At 40.7% G+C, this 16275-nt stretch overlaps 1 protein-coding gene across 4 annotated transcripts in view; it reads right to left on the bottom strand.

The window, feature by feature from the left end:
- Positions 1 to 16275, bottom strand: part of LOC110506292 (putative palmitoyltransferase ZDHHC13) — a 40782-nt gene that overhangs the window by 20524 nt on the left and 3983 nt on the right. For 2 of the 4 annotated variants that reach the window (XM_090221781.1, XM_090221780.1), the window contains exon 2: positions 6315 to 6535. In XM_090221781.1, the coding sequence (XP_090077907.1) occupies positions 6315 to 6535 (221 nt within the window). Of the gene's footprint in view, positions 1 to 6314; positions 6536 to 12490; positions 12578 to 14190; positions 14627 to 16275 lie in introns of those variants that run through there. The other 2 variants (XM_090221784.1, XM_090221783.1) reach the window with 2 other exon arrangements.

The following is a 16275-nucleotide window of genomic DNA, read 5'->3' on the forward strand; positions in this document are numbered from 1 at the left end:
GTGTGATACCATTTTGTAGCTGAGTCTCTACTTTTATCCAATGTAAAACAAAAAAAAATCTAATTTTGCTACATAAGACCAATTTGAGCCGGTCAGTCACATATTTGATCAAAGTTGTTCACTCGCTAAATCGAGGGGGCAATGTTTGTAAATTGGACCACCACTTAAGATGGCAATCAAACTGCTTCTGGTTTAGACAGGGATTCCCCAGAGGGAAAGTGGCTAGCAAGAGGGCTGAGGGGGTAACGAAGGCAGACGGGGTAAAAATAACGGGATTAGACCAAAGACCCACAAATTATTTGTTCTCGAGTTCGAGTTAGTTGAGCAGAGGCTGTGCATATTTTGGTTCTACAAAGCTGTGTCCATCATAACATTCAATAATCAATTAATTGCAGTCATTCTTGCACCATGCAATCAATTATCAGTTCTAAACCAGTGGCGGCTCCTCAGAAGAAGGGGAGAACCATCTTCCTCAGCGAATTTCTTAAATATATATATTTTTTTAGATTAAACTATAAATATATTCACATCACCAAATAATTTATTAAAACACTTTTGCAATTAAGGGCTACAGTAGCCTCAACAGCACTCTGTAGGGTGGTACCATGGGGAGAGAGCAAGCTATATTTCATAGTATTTTTCCCCCTCACTTTCATTTACTTAGCTAGCGAATGCAGCCAGCTAGTTTAGCCTACTCAAACAGTTGAGATTTATATCATTTAAAAGCTTACAAACAAGATTGTCAAACTATTTTACAATTTCTTAAATTAGACATTTACCTCAATGTCAGTTGTAGTATCCAAAAATGTGTGAACTTATATTCGCATATGACCATTTAAAAGTTGACATTCAACATGCGGTTGTGGTAGTAATTAGAAGTTAAAATGTCAATAATAAAAAAAAGTGTACCAGCTAAATTTCAGTGGTCTGCTAAATCCTATTTAAATAGGCAGGTTTCCATTGACACAGGTTTATGTGGCAAAGAAAAGCATCGCGACATGTGTAATGTAAACAGCAGATAGACTACACAATGCATTTGAAAAATATTCAGACCAAGACTTTTTCCACATTACAGCCTTATTCCAAAATGGATTAAATACAAATCCTCATGTGGGTAGATGAAGAAAAAAATTATTAAATCCATTTTAGAATAAGGCTGTAATATAACAAAATGTGGAATAAGTCAAGGGGTCTGAATACTTCCCGAAGTTCCACTCAACATTTAATTCTAAATGCCTACTGCTGCTAAATCCATTTTTCCAACTATAAAAATAATGTTTCTTTGCAGGACAAGTATTGTGCTGACTTTCAAGAATGCCTGTATTGCTTCGGGTTGCTTTTTTGGTTGTCTGGGAATTTTCACCATCCAATTATTTCAGAGTGCAAAGTTTCACCATGGCATGGAGCATTGTGATACGCTAGTAGATGAGAATTATTAGAATGTCAAATATTAGTAAATTATTGCATTTTGCGAGCTAACAGACAAGAAACAGATACAGTGCCTTCAGAAATTATTCATACCACCTTGACACATTGTTGTGATTTCAAATTTGATTTTTTTTTTTTTTCACCCATCTACACACAATACCCCAAAGTGCAAACATGTTTAGTCACACCCGACTCAATACTTTGTAGAAACACCTTTAGCAGCGATTACAGCTGTGAGTATTTCCGGGTAAGTCGAAGAGCTTTTCTCACCTGGATTGTGAAACTTTTCCCCTATATTCTTCTCAAAATTCTGTCAAATTGGTTGTTGATCATTGCTAGACAACCATTTTCAGGTCTTGCCATAGATTTAAGTCAAATGAACTCGGTCACTCAGGAACATTCACGGTCTTCTTGGTAAGTAGGCAACTGCAGCATAGATTTGGCCTTTTAGGTTATGGTCCTGCTGAAAGGTCAATTCATCTCCCAGTGTCTGGTGGAAAGCAGACTGAACCAGGTTCAGGACAAAAAGTTAATTGCTTTGCTACATGTTTTGCAGTATTACTTTAGTGCCCTGTTGCAAACAGGATGCATGTTTTGGAATATTTGTATTCTGTATAGGCTCTCTTCTTTTTACTCTGTCAATTAGGTTAGTATTGTGGAGTAACTACAATCTTGTTGATCCATCCTCAGTTCTCCTATCACAGCCATTAAGCGCTGTAACTGTTTTAAAGTCACAATTGGCCTCATGGTGAAATCTCAGAGCGGTTTCCATCCACTCCCGAAACCGAGTTAGGAAGTACACCTGTATCTTCGTAGTGACTGGGTGTATTGATACACCATCCAAAGTGTAATTAATAACTTAACCATGCTCAAAGGGATATTCAATGTCTGCTTTTTATTTATAGGTTCCCTTCTTTGCGAGGCATTGGAAAACCTCCCTGGTCTTTATGGTTGAATCAGTGTTTCAATTTCACTGCACAACTCAGGGACCTTACAGACAATTGTATGTGTGTGGTACAGAGATGAGGTAGTCATTCATGATAAACCCTATTATTGCACACAGAGCGAGCCCATGGAACTTATGAGTCCTGTTCAATGACTACAGCTCAGTTTAACACCATAGTGCCCTCAAAGCTCATCACTTAACTAAGGAACCTGGGACTAATTGCCTCCCAACTGGATCCTGGACTTCCTAATGGGCCGACCCCCAGGTGGTAAGGGTAAGCAACAACACATCTGCCACGCTGATCCTTAACACGGGGGCCCCCTCAGGGGTGCATTCTTAGTCCCCTCCTGTACTCCCTGTTCACCCACGACTGCGTGGCCAAGCACGATTCCAACACCATCATTAAGTTTGCCGACGACAACAGTGGTAGGCCTGATCACCAACAATGATGAGACAGCCTATAGGGAGGTCAGAGACCTGGCAGTGTGGTGCCAGGTCAACAAACTCTATCTCAACGTGACCAAGACAAAAGGAGCTGATTGTGAACTACAGGAAAAGGAGGGCTGAACAGGCCCCCATTAACATCAATGGGGCTGTAGTGGAGCAGGTCGAGAGCTTAAAGTTCCTTGGTGTCCACATCATCAAAAAATTATCACGGTCCAAACACACCAAGAGTAGTAAAGAGGGCACAGCAACACCTATTCCCCCTCAGGAGACTGAAAATACTTGGTATGGGTCCTCAGATCCTCAAACGGTTTTGCAGCTAGACCATCAAGAGCATGCTGACTGGTTGCATCGCCGCCTGGTATAGCAACTGCTCTGCATCCGACTGCAAGGCGCTACAGAGGGTAGTGGGTACAGCCCATTACGTCACTGGGGCCAAGCTTCCTGCCATCCAGGACCTCTACACTAGGCAGCATCAGAGGAAGAACCAAAAAATTGTCAGACTCCAGCCACCCTAGACAGACTGTTCGCTCTGCTACCGCACGGCAAGCGGTACCGGAGCGCCAAGTCTAGGTCCAAAATGCTCCTTAACAGCTTCTACCCTCAAGCCATAAAACAGCTGAACAGTTCATTAAATGGCTACCCAGACTATTTGCATTTACACCCCCCACCCCACTACTCACAGCAGTTTATTATCTATGCAGTCACTTTACTCCCTACCTACACATACATATTACCTCAATTACTTTGACTCTATACCGGTACCCCCTGTATATAGCCTCATTAAATGTTAGTGTTGTTTTTGTTTTTTTTATTACTTTATTTAGTAAATATTTTCTTAACTTTTATTTTTCTTACAACTACATTTTTGTAAGCATTTCACAGTAAAGTCTACACCCGTTGTATTCGGCACATGTGACAAAACATTTGATTTGTTAAGCACATTTTTTTTTTTACTCCTGCGCTTATGTAGGCTTGCCATAACAAAGGGGTTGAATACTGAATTAAGACATTTCAGCTTTCCATTTGTTATTAATTTACACAATTATAAAAAGACAATACCACTGGCATTATGGGGTATTGTGTGTAGGCCAGTGACAAAACATCTCAATGTAATTCATTTTAAAATTCAGGATGTAACCCCAAAAAATGTTTTTAAAAAGTCAAGGGGTATGAATACTTTCTGAAGGCACTGTAGACGGGAGGGCATGCAGGCTGTCGCTAATTTATTAACGCGTAATTTGCCTAAATGAGTCATGGAAACACTTCAACCACTCCATTTTATTCAACATTGTAGGTTTTTGCTAAATAGTATTTTTTTTTGTAGGTTGTAAGAAATTACGGTAAACTGTTTTAATCAACACAGTCAATTTCCTGCTAGGGTGCATTTCCATTCATCACATCTATGCGAGCTTTCTAAATGTCAACAAAAAAAAAATGTGCACTGCACAAGTTAATGGAAACCGCTAATGATTGAAATGACACCCACCCTGTATTCAAGAGCATGCGTCTCAACCGATGGCGGGCACAACACACAAACCACAGATGAGGTGTTTATACATGTTCACACATTTTTATATAATTTATCTTAAGGTTAATGGCACAATTGTTCATTTTTTGGGTCATTTATTTTAAAATAATGACAGCCCTGTTTGTAGACTTTTAAATTATAATCAGACTATATTTTCCAGTGATGAAGACATGGATGTCTCATGGTATGGTGGGGTATGCAAAATGGGTCAACTTTGAGCACCTTGATCTCCTGAATGTTTTGGCCTTCAGGGCTAAAAAAGTCACTTTATGACCACTTCTACCATGGACAAACATGTCTGATAAGTTATGTTTTAAATTAAAAACAACAAAAAGGTATGCTGTAAAAAAATGATTGAATTAAAAATGGATTTACCCCATAGTTAATCTCGCGCTTCCTCCAATGCATATACAGTGCCTTGCGAAAGTATTCGGCCCCCTTGAACTTTGCGACCTTTTGCCATATCCATAAAAAGTGTTGTTTAAAGTTTGCCACAAGCCACCTGGGAGACACACCAAACATGTGGAAGAAGGTGCTCTGGTCAGATGAAACCAAAATTGAACTTTTTGGCAACAATGCAAAACGTTATGTTTGGCATAAAAGCAACACAGCTGAACACACCATCCCCACTGTCAAACATGGTGGTGGCAGCATCATGGTTTGGGCCTGCTTTTCTTCAGCAGGGACAGGGAAGATGGTTAAAATTGATGGGAAGATGGATGGAGCCAAATACAGGACCATTCTGGAAGAAAACCTGATGGAGTCTGCAAAAGACCTGAGACTGGGACGGAGATTTGTCTTCCAACAAGACAATGATCCAAAACATAAAGCAAAATCTACAATGGAATGGTTCAAAAATAAACATATCCAGGTGTTAGAATGGCCAAGTCAAAGTCCAGACCTGAATCCAATCGAGAATCTGTGGAAAGAACTGAAAACTGCTGTTCACAAATGCTCTCCATCCAACCTCACTGAGCTCGAGCTGTTTTGCAAGGATGAATGGGGGAAAAAATCAGTCTCTCGATGTGCAAAACTGATAGAGACATACCCCAAGCGACTTACAGCTGTAATCGCAGCAAAAGGTGGCGCTACAAAGTATTAACTTAAGGGGGCTGAATAATTTTGCACGCCCAATTTTTCAGTTTTTGATTTGTTAAAAAAGTTTGAAATATCCAATTAATGTCATTCCACTTCATGATTGTGTCCCACTTGTTGTTGATTCTTCACAAAAAAATACAGTTTTATATCTTTATGTTTGAAGCCTGAAATGTGGCAAAAGGTTGCAAAGTTCAAGGGGGCCGAATACTTTCGCAAGGCACTGTAAGTGTTCTGTGGATTATTACACAGATGTGAAGTAAACTGAGGAAAAATTCAATTAGCTGAGGCAAGCGGGTGGTAATGTTAGTTTGCCAACTTAAATGCTAACGTAGTTAGCTAGCTAAAGTCAGCTAGATAGCTAATATCAGGTAGCTAACGTTAATAACTTTCGTGTGTAATTTGCGCTATTGAAACATACATAACTCTAATGCATCATTTCGAATACAGGTTGCATTCCAAAATTCCCGGTAAGGAAGCACGTTTGTTGTGTGGAGTGCGTGATGACACAACCACCAGAGAAGGTAGTGATCACACAGGGAGAAGATCGGTTTGTGCGCGCCACCCCACCGCCCAAATTTTACGGAGCCACACGATTCACGTGGATGAATATCGCTGGAAGAGTGACGTGTTCACATCCCTGAAAGCTATTCAGTCCTCAGAATTGCCATTTAGCCTGAAGGCAAAGTAGTAAGCATAACAATCTGATCCCTACTGCTTTATGGATCTCCAGAGGGGGATTTCAAATGAAAAGCTATTACCCATAAAGTGCACTAATTCTGACCTGAGGTATGGAGCTGGGAGCACAACAATTGTAATGTGTGGCCATTAATAGGGCTTTGTATGAGACACAACAGAGGTGAATCTTACTGTGTTGCCTTGACAATGTCCCAGCTGCTGCTGTCATCCATATGCAAACGTTTCTTGGGCTGCTGAGTGGGGTCTATCATCTGGCCAGCTCTTGGGCCAAACTGGCCATGGAAAGCAGGCATGAATCCGTGTGCCATCCTACTGCCGTGATCCCCGAATCCATGCACCGCAGGCACATGCGAGTGACCCCCGTGGCCATGGCAACTGTCATGGTTGTGACACTGTAAAAAAACACAAAGAGAGAATGGGCACATTATCAACTATGGATGGGAATTCTCAATTCTGGTGAGTTGCAAATAGATGGTATGCAGTGATTGACATTAAGGGTTGGCCTACTGCCTGGGGAAATTTAACTGAGCAGTCACGTAAATTGAGCCTGCTCTGAGGTTGACCCATTGGGCAGGTGATAAAACGACAAAATCGTGAAAACATCCAAACTGCCTAGAATTCCAGTAGCCTGATCTTTCGGGTTCCTCCCTATTGCTTACGTGAAAGACAGACAATTTATGGCATTAAGGCAATACCATGGTAACCAAATTACAGTGAGACTCAAAAAATGTATGCCAAACAAACATTGAAATCTCAGAATACACTCCGAATTAAGATTCAACGATGTTTGCAGAATGAAATCGGGCGTCAGCTGTGACATGACACATTAACTTTGAAAATAAAATCTATTTTGGTTATTTAACTACAGTAAGTGAAGTGGATTTACACTTCGTAACGGAATTGCGGTAACGGAATTTAATCATGGGTCCCTGATCTGTACTCCACAGAAATGCTTAATTATGTCACTCTTCATGGTAATGTATCCTAAATGCCATATCTTCCTTTGCATATGTGGGTATTATTCTACACACTAGCAATTAAAAAATGTTTTTATTTATTTAACTAGGCAAGTCAGTTAAGAACAAATTCTTATTTACAATGGCAATTATTTTAATGAGCTTTGCCCCCAAACAAGACCAAATAGGTTGGTCTGGACAAATCTGAACTAATCATAGACATCTATTTTTCACAAGTTTGGACATCAAAGTATAGCACAGTTTAGCTCAACATAGTACAGAGTTCAGTACAGTACATGAATGTACTCCACTACTGTGCTGTCCAAACTTGTGAACCCAACTGTGGTTTGACTACTAATCTCATTGTGGCAAATTCAATTGCAGTAATTCTGTTACCGATTTGGTAGCAGAATTTAGTTTGAAAAACACTTAATTCATAAACAAATTATAAATCAGTAAAAACACTAATTGATAGGTATACTTTGTTACTTCTGCGAAATGTCGTTATCCTCTCTCATGAGGGAGAGAAATAAAGAACTATCTTAAAAGATACAATAAGTGGGTTTTTGGTTAATAGAATCTCAAGGCACAAGGCAATGTTTCTTAAACTTACACAAGGCAAATAATTTGATCAAAACGAAATATAAGTGTTGATATTTGTTGCCAGGGGTCTTTTCTTCAACATTATTATGGTGTATTTCTAATACCTTCAGACTTTTTCTGGTAGATGTTTTCTAAAAAAAATACCCCTTTTCCAGCTGTTTGACCAGCTCATTCCACACTTTTAGGATGGAAAATGGTAGAAACCTGTATATATGCCTTAATTTCGCAAACATACAGACTTAGCTTTCATTTGACATGCTACTATGAACTTCACATGTTGGTCTCATGGGTCCTTTTACATGGAAATGACCATTTATGGCAATCGGGCAAGTTGAGCTCGCTTGATTTTTTTTTTTTTTTTTACTGAACCAAAATAAAATTATTCCGTTTGATTTTTCTGATTCCTCCCCTGTGTGAGTGCACTGGTGAAATGCAGGCATTATGACACTGAGTGTAAATAGCTCATTTAGATTTTCAGGGCAAGTGATAATCTTCATGCAACCAAAACATTTTTTAAATTTTTTTTTATTTTTAAATACTCCTGACATGCCCGGTGGCATAAAGCCTTTCAGACTTTAATGTCAATCCCTGGTATGCACAATGTACCATCCTCCAAGTCACCAAACCAAGGGTTACTGATCTCTTAGTAGCTACAATACCAAGCCAATATACTAACATGGGTTATTAACCAAACTGGGCTTTGAACCTAACATCACTGATGAATTGGTCATCATTCAAGACATGTTTCTAACGAGACCTCTTGGCATAATGGAATACTGTACAAACTACCCAAAAAGTTGGTGCAATATCTATAAAATAAGGCACAAACACAAACAAATATCCTCAGTTACTGTACGGAGTTGGACCACAAACAGCAGTGTGGACTCGAGTCGGATGACTTGGACTCGAGTCACAAATTTGCTGACTTGAGAGTCGACGTGATATAAAGTAACTGGAGACTCGACTTGAACTTGGAGCCTCAAGACTCGACTTGAGACTGATGACTTGATTATCTGGCCAAGTTTTGTAACAGTCTCTCCATGGATTGGCTAGTGAAACTCATACAGCTCTCTGATAGGAGCAGCAAACACGCTCAGGTCGGGTGAGCTAGCGCATGGGTTCTCAAATTGGGGAGGTTTTGGGGAGTTGCGAGTGGGAAAAAATACTTATTTTAATAGGCTACATAAAGCCTACCATCTGTATTTTTGTATACACACACACACACACACGTATGTGGGCACCCCTTCAAATTAGTGGATTTGGCTATTTCAGACACACCCGTTGCTGACAGGTGTAAAAAAATTGAGCACACAGCCATGCAATCTCCATAGACAAACATTGGCAGCAGAATGGTCTTACTGAAGAGCTCAGTGACTTTCAACGTGGCACTGTCATAGGATGCCACCTTTCCAACAAGTCAGTTCGTCAAATGTCTGCCCTGCTAGAACTGCCCCGGGCCAACTGTAAATGCTGTTATTGTGAAGTGGAAACGTCTAGGAGCAACAACGGCTCAGCCGCGAAGTGGTTGGCCACAAGCTCACAGAACGGGACCAACGAGTGCTGAAGCGCGTAAAAATCGTTGTCCTTGGTTGCAACACTACTACATAGTTCCAAACTGCTTCTGGAAGCAACATCAGCACAATAACTGTTTGTCGGGAGCTTCATGAAACGGGTTCCATTGCCGAGCAGCCGAACACAAGCCTAAGATCACCATGTGCAATGCCAAGCCTTGGCTGGAATGGTGTAAAGCTCGCCTCCATTGGACTCTGGAGCAGTGGAAACGTGTTCTATGAAATGATGAATCACACTTGACCCCCTAAGGAAAAAAAATGAAAGAGAATATACAATTCGAGGGGGATAGAAAGCAGTTGCTTCGCAAGCCTTAAAATACATGATCTAAGTGATTGATAGTTGGTATTCAGCAGTCATAAAAGCATTCCTTATTACCTCTGAAGAACTACTAAAATTGTGATTTTGTTAGACAGCAGCTCTATAGAGATGAGATGACTTGGAATGAAATAAATGTTTTAAAACAAGTATTTTAAAGTAATGTGAATAAGTGATAAGCAGTAATAGACAGTCACTACCATCATGAGACTTATTCATTGTATTATTCTGTGTCGTTAATACATTCAACTCACAATGCATTTCATGGCAAAAAATTATCGAAAACCGTGATTATTTTTTAATAACAAACAGAAACTGACCTGACCTCAAAGCACTAATACGCAGGTATACTCCGTAGGCACACTTTTTTTGGTAGGCATTGCGTATACTCACTTCTTAATACCCACAATGCGTATCTAAGTAGGCTAGTGTAGTGGAAGTAAACACCATATCAATTAATAAGGCTGATGGAACATATCAGAATATGTAGCTTAAAATGTTGAAAAAGTATTATTTCTTCGTAAGAGCAGGAACGTGCACACGGTAAGACATGACTGATAATGTGAAGTAAAAACATCCAGGTTTCAAACAATTAAGGAACAGGAAAAATATAGCAATGCTATTGATAGCCTCTCCATCTACCAGAAGACCGTTAGGCCTATCCCAAAACCCTTCAATTAAATGTTAATAAACTCAGCAAAAAAAGAAACGTCCTCTGTCAACTGCGTTCATTTTCCGCAAACTGAACATGAGTAAATATTTGTATGAACATAACAAGATTCAACAACTGAGACGTCACTGAACAAGTTCAGTGACTAACATAAATGGAATGTGTCCCTGAACAAAGGGGGGGGGGGGTCAAAATCAAAAGTAACATTGAGTATCTGGCGTGGCCACCAGCTGCATTAAGTACTGCAGTGCATCTCCTCCTCATTGACTGCACAAATTCTTGCTGTGAGATGTTACCCCACTCTTCCCGGACATTTCTGGGGGGGAATGGCCCTAGCGCTCACCCTCCGATCCAACAGGTCTCAGACATGCTCAATAGGATTGAGATTCAGGCTCGTTGCTGGACATGGCAGAACAATGACATTCCTGTCTTGCAGGAAATCACGCACAGAACGAGCAGCATGACTGGTGGCATTGTCATGCTGGAGGGTCATGTCAGGATGAGCCTGCAGGAAGGGTACCACATGAGGGAGGACGATGTCTTCCCAGTAATGCACAGCGTTGAGATAGCCTGCAATGACAACAAGTTCAGGCTGAGGATGCTGTGACACACCACCCCAGACCATGATGGACCCTCCACCTCCAAATTGATTTTGCTCCAGAGTACAGGCCTTGGTGTAATGCCCATTCCTTCAACGATTAAACGCGAATCCGACCATCACCCCTGGTGAGACAAAACCATGACTCGTCCCAACGACGGTGGGTTTGTGCCCATAGGTGACGTTGTTGCCGGTGATGTCTGGTGAGGACCTGCCTTACAACAGGCCTACAAGCCCTCAGTCCAGCCTCTCTCAGCCTATTGCGGACAGTCTGAGCACTGATGGAGTGATTGTGCATTTCTGGTGTAACTCGGGGAGTTGTTGTTGCCATCCTGTACCTGTCCCGCAGGTGTGATGTTCGGATGTACCGATCCTGTGCAGGTGTTGTTACTCGTGGTCTGCCCCTGCGAGGACGATCAACTGTTCGTCCTGTCTCCCTGTAGCGCTGTCTTAGGCGTCTCTCAAATTGGACATTGCAATTTATTGCCCTGGCCATATCTGCAGTTCTCATGCCTCCTTGCAGCATGCCTAAGGAACATTCACACAGATGAGCAGGGATCCTGGGAATCTTTATTTTGGGGTTTTTCCAGAGTCAGGAGAAAGGCCTCTTTAGTGTCACTAGTTTCCTTAACTGTGACCATAATTGCCTACCGTCTGATAACTGTTAGTGTCTTAACGACTGTTCCACAGGTGCATGTTCATTAATTGTTTATGGTTCATTGAACAAGCATGGGAAACTGTTAAAACCCTTTACAATGAAGATCTGTGAAGTTATTTGGATTTTTACAAATGATCTTTGAAAGTCAGGGTCCTGAAAATAGGACATTTCTTTTTTTGCTGAGTTTAGCTACAAAATTAGCCCATGCCTACCTTGCTGAATGATATCATGATTATTTGCATCAATCCAGTGGCCATTTGTTTTGCAACCTCCCTCTCATGTGTGCTACAGAAACACTTAACCAAACAGTGCTAGGTGCCTGCACAGTTGAATTAAAGGGTAACTACACTCAAAAATACATTTCTTAGATTTTTTTCCAGACCTCAAAAGTGTTCTCCTGATGTGGTTTAAACATTGTTGTGGATTTAGAACATTCCGTTTAGTTATTTTGCTATTAAAAGAGAGTGTGACTGAATTTTGGGGTGAATAATCTGAAACCTGTGAATTTCAGTCTCATTTATCTATTTTAATAATAAGAGAAAGTGTTGAGTATACCCACTTTTCCAGGCATCACTAAACCACTGGCTCTAACATTGCACTGCCTTCAATATCATGGGATGAAGAAGTAACATAATCTGGCATATTAATTGCAGTATTTGTGAGGAAGAAAAGGCCTCCCCAGTTGGCAATGAGCATTCCACAGGCAGGCAGCCTTCCAAAGTGATAGAGTGTGGTGCAGACAGACCATGCTTTCCTTCCAATCCTGCAATCTTCACTGCATACAGGTAGATGGGCCGTATGATTCTGCTTGCTCTGGACTCCAGAGAAGCGACATGGTATCCCTACTTGATATCGAATACTAACAATGACTGGATCGGGTGCCCAATTGTAGGGAGAGGATTACCGTAAATACATATTCAGCTCCAAAAATGGTTTGGTAATCAAAAATATAAATGGTTTACTTTGCAAACTCACCAGCAATGAGGCATCAAGCAGAGTATGTGAGTAGAGTTAAGCGGTCGGAAATCCCACTTAAAACTCCATTCCAACCGCTTGTAACATCTGCTCCATTCGTTTAAAAAAATAAATATTAAATCACCATTTAACCAACACCCATCTATTTTTGTGACTACCTGGACCTACCATTTGGTTTTGAAGTATTAAAACCAGGCCATATGATTTTAATAAAAATTATTTTAACAAACATGAAAAGGTGACTAAGAAGCACTCATAATTTTAAATAGGCTACATGTCGTATTAAACAGCATATAAACACTAAATAGGTCAGGAGCCAGACCGGTAGCCAGAGAAGGAAGGAATATGAATTATTGAGGCTATATTTTTTTTGGCTATTTAAATTACTTCAAGGCTATAGCCTACAAATAAATACATTGTGAAGCATTTGCGAGTGCGACACACAAGGCTGGCAGCAACATTAAGCGCTCAGCATTTAACCATTTTGTTGTATGAAATCATGATTCTGTCTATAAATGGTGCATACAGACTGACTTTGTTTATAATTACATACAAATTAAACCTAAAATGATTAGGCTCAGCCAACAGTGACTTTGATTTCACTTTTAGAAACATGAGTTTGGACAGTCTGTAGATTCAGGCTCCATGTGATGGTGCATGGAGAGCAGGCCAGCAGCGGAGAAAACCCTCTCACTGTTTGCAGAGCCACTGGGGATGGTGATGTGAGCGCTCCAGCTTTAGGGAAACTTGCTCTGCGCTCCAGTCAAATTGGGCTCACATACTCTGGCATCAAGCAATAATTACTAGCATTGGCCTAATGGTCTTTTGGTACGTCATTTAAAAAATAAAAATAAACTTATGAAACGTGCATTTGAAATGTCTTGAAAATTATTATTTTTTTAATCATTCTTACATAATCAAAATATGTTGTAGACAACATAATGAACAGGTCTGTGTGGTAGTTTGAAATAAATATAGTGCTATTTCCCCTTGATTTTAGATATATATAAAATTAAAAAAAACTTGACTGGACTCTACTCTCTCTAACAATACACGATTTGGCCTTGACTCGACCTGTTCTTCCTGGGACACGGACCTAGTGACTCGAACAATAGTGACTTGATCCCACCAGTTATCAAACCTAGCTAAACTAGTTACTGCAGCTTTGTTAGGAAGTCAGCTAACTAATACAGTTTCCCAGTTCTACGACACACATATCCAGATATTAAAACAAATAAAATAATTAACTAGGCAAGTCAATTAAGAACACATTTGTATTTATAATGACGGCCTTCACCGGCAGAAACCCGGACGACGCTGGGCCAATTGTGCGCCGCCCTATGGGACTCCCAATCACCGCCGGTTGTGATACAGCTACCAAACCAACCTCGCTAGCTATACTAACGCCAGATGCATAGACGATGACAGTTGTCTGAAACGTCGTTGGTAATCTGACATTTACATGCCTACTGATCAGTGCCAGTTTAGTTATTTTAACGTTATTAGCAAGCTAACGTTAGCTCGCCTTGGCGTGCATGACTGCTGCCTTTTCTCAATGGCATTTCCACCAAACTTGCTGCCAGTTCAGGAAGCAGCTAACTATCAGTAGCTACACATGCTGGCTATTTTAGCAACGCTCTGAATATAAAACAATGATTCCCTTCCTCTTCAATCAAGAATCACTGTAAAGTTCAACTTACGCCAGTATCTCCCTTCCAATCCATTGTACAGACAGAACTGTGACGAGAGGACAACGAAAACGTTTTATTTTGCTGGCGAACTTTCTTCCCCATCGACCACAATTTCCTGTATATATGGGCCACAGTATACGTCCCGCCTACAATCCCTCAGTTTTATTTTATTCATCGGACTATAGACCCCTTTCTGTGTTTGCAAACATTGCGGCACAAGGGCGATGCGCGCAAATTGGTGGCAGAACAAGGGGAGTTCTTAGAGAAAGCCAGCAAAAGAAAAGGCTATATTTACATCCCAGACGCGACACATACATCTCCCGACGTCCGCCTGACAGCGGTAGATCGTCCGCAGGATGGCTGCTGTGATTGTGGTCGAATGCAAATCGAAATGCATTGCGCGCTGCACAGGCCCACGGCCGCTCAGCATCACAGAGTCGGCCGTAAGATCGCGTAGACATCGAAATTGGGAAGAGTGTCTCAATGCATAATTCCTCACCTGCGGGGGGACAAGTTTCCCATATTTTAGGCATAGCCTACCCATGGACAGTCATAACATTTTCGGGTCATGGTTGTCAATCATTTTATCATAACATATGTATAAATATATGCATAAAAGCGCAGGTGTCCATTCGGCAAATCTGCGCTGTGTAGAAGACGAGAAATCCAAAGAGATGAGTTGGCAATCACTGAATCATCCATCCACATTGCGTCTCATAACAGTGCTTAAACACTTTGGTGAAGTCCAGGGGTTCTCAAACTGGATTCTCAAACGAAAGACCACAGTCGACATCCACCAGTTGCACATTTTACTCATATACTTTTAAAAATTATCATGCAAATCTTAAAATTAATAAAAGATGCTGTGATGCCAAAATGCTTAAAATAAATCGAACAAATCGATAAACGAGTAGGCTACATTCAGACACGAAATATTATGTTGTTCTCTATAATCTATAGGGGGATTGGGGTATAGGTCTACATGAGGGGATTTGATAGATGAAGAAATGTAATCAATAAATGGATAGATCTGGACTAGGATTAAGGATTAATGGAGCAATTTTACGAAATAGGCTTGAATTACAAACTGACCCAATATAGCATGCATGCAGCCACCACTTCAAATTGTCCAGTCATATAATTCCAATAAAATACATTAATGAAATAATTGAGTGTTATCTACAAGTAAATAGAAGACTATGAGAAAAATAGCAGTACAGCCATGATCAAAACTAGTGCGAGAGACTAACGACGTGACAAGGATCATAGCAGATCATAGCAAGCACCTGGTTTGCCAGTATTCATCTCTTTGAATTTCTCATCTTCTACACAGCGCAGATATATATATGGCCACACATCTGCGCTGTGTAGAAGATGAGAAATGGAGAATAAGAGCACCTCCTCCCAGCTGCCTACTGCACTGAGACTAGGAACCATTGTCACCACCGATAAATCCATGATAATTGAGAATTTCAATAAGCATTTTTCTACATGCTTTCCACCTGGCCACCCCTACCCTGGTCAACAGCCCTGCACCCCTCACTTCAACTTGCCCAAGCCTCCCCATTTCCAGATGGCTGATGTTCTGAAAGAGCTGCAAAATCTGGACCCCTACAAATCAGCCGGGCTAGACAATCTGGACCCTCTCTTTCTAAAATTATCAGCCGAAATGGTTGCAACCACTATTACTAGCCTGTTCAAGCTCTCTTTCGTATCGTCTGAGATCCCCAAAGATTGAAAAGCTGCCGCTGTCACCCGCCTCTTCAAAGGGGGAGACACTCTAGACCCAAACTGTTACAGACCTACAGTTGAAGTCAGAAGTTTACATACACCCTAGCCAAATACATTTAAACTTCATTTTCACAATTCCTGACATTTAATCCTAGTAAATATTCCCTGTTTTAGGTCAGTTAGTATCACCACTTTATTTTAAGAATGTGAAATGTCAGAATAATAGTAGAGAGAATGATTTAATTCAGCTTTTGTTTCTTTCATCACATTCCCAGTGTGTGGGAAGTTTACATACACTCAATTAGTATTTGGTAGCATTGCCTTTAAATTGTTTAACTTGGGTCAAACGTTTCGGGTAGCCTT

Source organism: Oncorhynchus mykiss, chromosome 26, assembly GCF_057628025.1.
Source record: "Oncorhynchus mykiss isolate SJ-2025 chromosome 26, ASM5762802v1, whole genome shotgun sequence".
Taxonomy (NCBI): Eukaryota; Metazoa; Chordata; class Actinopteri; order Salmoniformes; family Salmonidae; genus Oncorhynchus; species Oncorhynchus mykiss.